This window comes from Hyaena hyaena, unplaced genomic scaffold, assembly GCF_003009895.1.
Source record: "Hyaena hyaena isolate Hyena2069 unplaced genomic scaffold, ASM300989v1 scaffold_155, whole genome shotgun sequence".
In the NCBI taxonomy this organism is placed as follows: Eukaryota; Metazoa; Chordata; class Mammalia; order Carnivora; family Hyaenidae; genus Hyaena; species Hyaena hyaena.
Window position 1 is genome coordinate 190,302 of NW_024080787.1, and position 6,093 is coordinate 196,394.

At 37.5% G+C, this 6,093-nt stretch overlaps 1 protein-coding gene across 1 annotated transcript; it reads right to left on the bottom strand.

Annotated features, from left to right (window-relative positions):
- Window positions 1–1,527: 1,527 nt before the first annotated feature.
- On the bottom strand, window positions 1,528–2,195 carry LOC120236482 (ubiquitin-conjugating enzyme E2 L3-like). Its single transcript, XM_039239305.1, has one exon. It carries the CDS (start codon window positions 2,187–2,189, stop codon window positions 1,725–1,727), a length of 465 nt encoding a protein of 154 aa, XP_039095236.1. The 5' UTR covers window positions 2,190–2,195; the 3' UTR covers window positions 1,528–1,724.
- Between the last annotated feature and the right edge of the window lie 3,898 nt (window positions 2,196–6,093).

Here is a 6,093-nt window from a genome sequence, read left to right on the forward strand (position 1 = left end):
AATCTCATGTAATTTAAACATCATCCCATACTCTAGCATCTACCTACAGTACAGACATGTGCATATGCCTCATTTTTGGGAAATGGGAAAATAGGTCAGAAAAACTCCAAAAGTTCCCCCAAGGTCATATAAACTATAAAGTGGCAGAACTGGAATTCAGTATCAGGGTATGGGATCTAAACTTTTTAGTTGTGGGTAAATCAAACCTTTGGGGAGGATCACAGGTCAGAACAAACATGTGGGATTTGAGAATGCTTGCAGGAGAGCAGGTGGAAGATGCTGAAAGTAGCACATAATAATAGGATTCAAACCAAAAAGGGGTGGGACCACCATGCCTGCACTGGTGAATAACAGATGGAGAAGTGGCACGTTAGGCCCTATGGGCCCCCGGCAAATATTAATTGATGATGATGAATTCAGAAAAGCAAACAAAAATTTAAAGAGACAAAAGAAACAGTCAAGTGCACATGGGGAAAGACAGGGGCCAGCCAGGGGAGAGATACTGACGGAATTGATTTGGGTTATGGCTGCCACAAAAGGACTTCAGAGGAATACTCTTGCTTAAGCATCTCAAGTTTCTATAGCTGAAACATTCATTCTGTTCTCTAAAAAAGTTGCACTTGAGAATGAATGCAGGTTTTCCCACATTCTAGTAAATCTTAGTAAAATGAACTGGCTTAGATGCAGAAATCGATTACCCACACACACTTTGTTTAGGTCCTAATGCTGTGTTCATTTACCTAATGATATTTACATGAGCCAATTGTCAAGTTGGAGCATGAGGGAAAATAAAATTTTAAGGGAGTTGGAAAAAATGTAAGTAGATCTCTAGCTTCCAGCTCCTAATTCATGAGTAACAAAAAATGCATATTTTATAATCTCCAAAGAGCTGAAATGACACCAAATTCACAGATTGTGTGCTGTGGGACATGAGACAATTCTAGTTAGTTCAATTACTGAGGAAGGTGATCAATCAGGACATAGTTATTGAGTGCCTACCATGTGCCAATTGACTCTTTGGTTCCATAATAGGAATAAAACAGATAGACAGAAGTAATGGGACTTTGGTCTTTGGGCTACATACTACACTTGATCAGAATTTCTCTTCTAGTATCTGAGGTAGATCTGGAAGCCCTGGAGATAGCCGAAGTTGAATATGTACAGACACCTTCCAAGTTTAAGGTTGGGTCTTCCATTAGGCATTTGTTATTTTGGTTTACCCAGTATCCACATCCCTTTCTGCTGTTAACAAGACTCCATTTTGGGAAGGATCATCCCAAACTACTTTTTTTAGATAGGCTTGCCCCGATTTCTTTATCTCCAGAAGTAAGCAAATGCCCTTGGCTTGGTACTTCATCAAATTCCATTAATTCATCACAGAAGCTGGTTGAGGAATAATCATTTGGCTCAAGTCCATTCAGAGTGAGTGATTCAAATGGGAAAATGGATTTACAATAAATTACTAGATTCTGGACATCACTGAGTTTTTGGATTCTTCTATTCTTTTTTTTTTTTTTTTAGAACATCTTAAATTTTTAATCCTTTCTTTACAGGTTACCTAGACCACTTTTGATTAAGAAAACTGTAGAAAGTTAGTAACTGCCACAAGCAAACGCCAGGCGGCGGCACGTGTCAATTTTCCACAGAGTCCTGCTTTGCGGGGTGTCTGAATGCGGCTGCTCAGGTTCTCCGCTCACACTCACTGGAATCAGTCGCGGCAGAGTTTAGTCCACAGGTCGCTTCTCCCCGTATTTCTTTGTAAACTCTTCAGCGTTCTTACAGAATTTTTTACGGTCCTTAGAGTATTCTTCAGCTAGGTCAGCCCGAAGTGGGTGCTCGGGCTGGGGGTCGTTCACCAGTGCTATGAGGGACTGGATTACTTGGTCGGTTTTGGTTGCTGGCTTCCAGTTTTCAGCACTAATAACCGGCAGACAGACCTGCCCCTTTTCATCGATGTTTGGGTGATAGATCTTTGTTTTAAATGTGATCTTCGGTGATTTGAATGGGTACTCTGCTGGAAAGTTGATTTCGATTCTGAAGGCCCCCTTATCATATGGAGGGTTGTCAGGAACAATAAGCCCTTGCCAAGTCAATAAATTAGCTTCATCAACCTGGATGTTACGGAAGTTTTTCATTCCACATTTGCGGATTTCTTCAAGCTCCTTCATCAGCCTCCTGCTGGCCGCCATCTTGGATCTGGTCGGATTCTTCTATTCTTAAAGTCAGTACTACCCCTGTACTTTCCATATGAACCAATATATTCCCTTTCATGCTTAAGCTCGTCTGAATTTGGTTTCTGTCATTTGCACCCAATGGATTCCTGATAGGAACAATGTTTAATATAAATTTCTCTAGGAAGTGCAATGAGCAAAGTCAAGAGTCATGAATAAAGCCATGAATAAAGTGGGTGGAAAAGGACATAAACTAAGAATTGGTATACTGTTGCAGCTACTACTGTAGTAGCCACACTATTATCACCACCAAAGTAGTGCCTTGATTCCTCTAGTCAACTCCTAAACATCTCTCTCTCTCTCTCTCTCTCTCTCTCTCTCTCTCTCACACACACACACACACACACACACACACACAGATAATCTTTTCATTGCTTTGAGGAAACTCTGAAAGGAAAGAAATGAAGAATCGTGCATTGGCCAAGCTATTGTTTGAAATGCCTAAGCTTTTCTTTATGGAAGTTTTTAAATGCAGTCACTTTTGATTTAGTGCAGAATTATAATCAACTAGCGGCTACAGGCATTTTAAGCTACTAGAGTTTATTTTGAGAGTTTTGCAAGACAGCAATCTCCATTTCTTAAACGTGTGCTTTAGTAAGACAAAATACTATTTCTCAGTAGAGCACACCCTTAAAGAAAATCAATGTAAATGTTATTCTACTTCTCACCTCCTTTTCCATATAAATCTAAACACTCCAAAACATGGGTGCAGCAAACTCTATTTCTAAATGTTTTGTAAATTAAACAATCCAAGGAAGCTACATGAAAGAAGTCTTCTTTGAGATATAAAAGTGTTCATATCTGAACAAGACTGTACTGATAGCAAAAGGGAATACAGTATAATATTTGATGAAGAGAAGTAATTATCATTTATGAATATGGAAGCTAAATGTTTTCCTAAATTACTCAAATTAAACCTCAAATAAATATTTGAAGCTCTCCATCTAATTCAGTTACAATGAAACATTGAATCTCATTACCTTTGGATTTACATCAATTTTAATTTCAAAGATTATATTTATTTCAGAAAGGACTAAAAAGCATTTTTCACGAGGAGAAAAATGGGTTGAAGTTTCAATATAAAACCATACTCGTTGCATATTATTTTTAAAAAGGTAACATTCTAAAACTTTTTTTTCCAAAGGAAATCTCCTTTGGAAATCTCCTAAAAACAAGTCCTGCATATTTCATTTAACTCAGAGATGTAAAAATATACAGTGTAAATATCAGTTGTTCAATCAAATTATCATTATGGGTCTATAGTAGCAGTATGTATTGATATTGTATACTTCAGTTCTAGCTGACCTATTATATAAACTAGATGAGGTTATTCACTTCACAAAATAATTCCCCACTCTACAAAATACTCAGAATAAGATTTCATTTAATAATGAGTTCCCCAGTGCATTCTACCTGTAATTTAATTCAATTTTCATAGTTTTCTAGATACAACAATTGCCTCAAGCAAGGTAGACTTTGTCAATATATGTGCACATACAATAAAAATCAGATGAGTATGTGTAAGTCTGGACATGTTTTGAAAAGCTTACACAATGTGATTCTCGAAAGAATCATCAGTTGGTCACCATTTTCACCATATCCAATCTCCTCCCGTCATATGGAGATGTTGACACTGAGGCCCCCTTAGATTTCAATCAGGGAAAACAAATAAAATTTAAAAACAAACAAAATAGGGCATTACAACAAAGACATCAAAGGCACGTTATTTATCTTTGCTACAAGATGTAGAGAGAAGATTCATGACTACTGACTTGCATTTCCCAATGTAATCCACAGTCATTAATTTAACAAACATTTTTTGAGAACCAACTATATATGAACACTGTGACAGTCTTTTAGCAGGATATTCTCTCTGAAGAAAGACGGGAAAAAAAGAAGATTCCAAGAAAAAATACATTTAGAGTACACATCAATCCATATCCCGTTCTTGGAGATTTGTAACAGATGCATTGCTCTCCTTAAAGTCTCTGAGAAATTTTGCAGTAAACAAATGTACTTAATCCAACAGTTTCTATGTATGTTTAATTATGCCACTTTTTAAAAAAATAATATTCATCCATTAGGACAAGGGTTTTCTGAGATATTGGTCATCTAAAAATTATGATATTCTCTCTATACTCATTAAAAGTCTGTCTGATTTAATACCCAATCTTTTCATACAGCTTTTGGAATGCCTAGATATTGGTTTTTGTTCCCTCCACCAAATACTTCTACCTATACTGACACTTGTGCTTTGATCTGTGAAGCCTCACCCCCTACCCCCAAGCAACTTGTGATTACAACTCTTCAATCTTGCTCTCAAGGAGTACTGTCTTTCTCCCTTGGCCTTGTGGTATCCAGTGTTCTAGGGGTGGGGACATAGACCAGGTCTGTCCAATCGCAGCATTCAATCACAGTGCCTGATACAAGGGAAAGTCCATGCCCCAAACTGGTCAAAGGAGAGGCAGCTCTAGAACTCCATTTTTATCATTGCTATCCATGTAGTTGCTGAGAGAATATGATGAAGTCTGGGGCCCCTGATAGCCACCATGCTACTCTGTGGTTACAATAGCCATTATAAAGCTAACACACAGAAAAAAGTGGCAAAGAATGGTATGAGAGTCTATGTTTCTGCATCTTGGTTCATAAGAGGCCCATGATGAACAAAATATCTAAGAAAATAGGGGATGTAACTAAAATATTTTGGAATTTCCTTGGGCCAGGTATTCTTTGATAACATTTCCCATTCATATCCAAAATAAATTTTTCATGTGATGAGAGAGACCAGTTCCCTCTTATTCTCTCTATAATGGAATTTGGATGAGAACTGTGGATATAATCTACATTATTAATCTGTGCCAACTCCAAATGGTGGATAATCTCTTAAATTTTTTGTCAAGATAAATAGGATAGAAAATTGATTCACATCCCAGCCTCTGCTCTAATTTAACAGACACTGGAGACTTGTACAATGGACAGAATATTGACAATATGATACAATAGCAGCCAAAAAGGGATTATTTAATAGGGGCAAAAAACTCAACAGATGGTAGATGTATTGTGATCCTCTATAAGAGATGAAATCCTTCCCTGAGTCTGGAAATCAAATTATGGAAGTTTGCTTAAAATATTTCAGCTTATTAATAGTGACATAAACATGTTTATATTACAACAGAAAGTTAAACTTCACACAAAATAACCTGGAAACTTGACTCAATTTTCTCATGTGTGAAGTGGGAAAAATAACAGTGCCCTCTTCATATGGATGAACTGTAAAGAAGATAATCCACACAAAAGAACAATCATAACGTCCACGCACAGTGTCAACACTACTTGTTAGACGATGACAACCTTGACAATGGTGACTTCTTGCTGGTACTAACAAAGTTGGTGTTAGAGGTGACTTTGAATGGATCAGAGGAGAGAAATTACTTTGACTTGAGGATAGGTGGCACTTTGCCTAGATGTCAAGGGATGTGCATTCCAAATAGAAGAAGGGATAGGAGCTTGGATGTGAAGCACATGGTGGGGAATGGACAGGAAATAATTTTCCAGTCTTGCTAGAGTGCACACATATAAATGGCTTAAGTGGAATATAATTCTGGAGAGGAATACAGGAAGGCAGGCACACTGTTTCTTTACCTTTTTAGGCCATGGAGTCACTGCAAGTAGTTAAGCATTCCAATGCTTTAGGAAAAATAATCTACCAGCGATGAGTAGGGTGGACTGAAATGGGAGGAATTTCAGGCAGAGGTACCAGTTAGCAAATGACTACAATAATGTAAGCATGAAGAAAGGAGGGCTGAAATGTTGATAAAGTTAGGGAAAACCACATCAGCTCTGTAATTTTACAAAGACCTGA

What these genes read in the sequence shown, in the direction of transcription:
- LOC120236482 (XM_039239305.1), bottom strand. Translation starts at nt 2,189, where the DNA reads ATGGCGGCCAGCAGGAGGCTGATGAAGGAGCTTGAAGAAATCCGCAAA.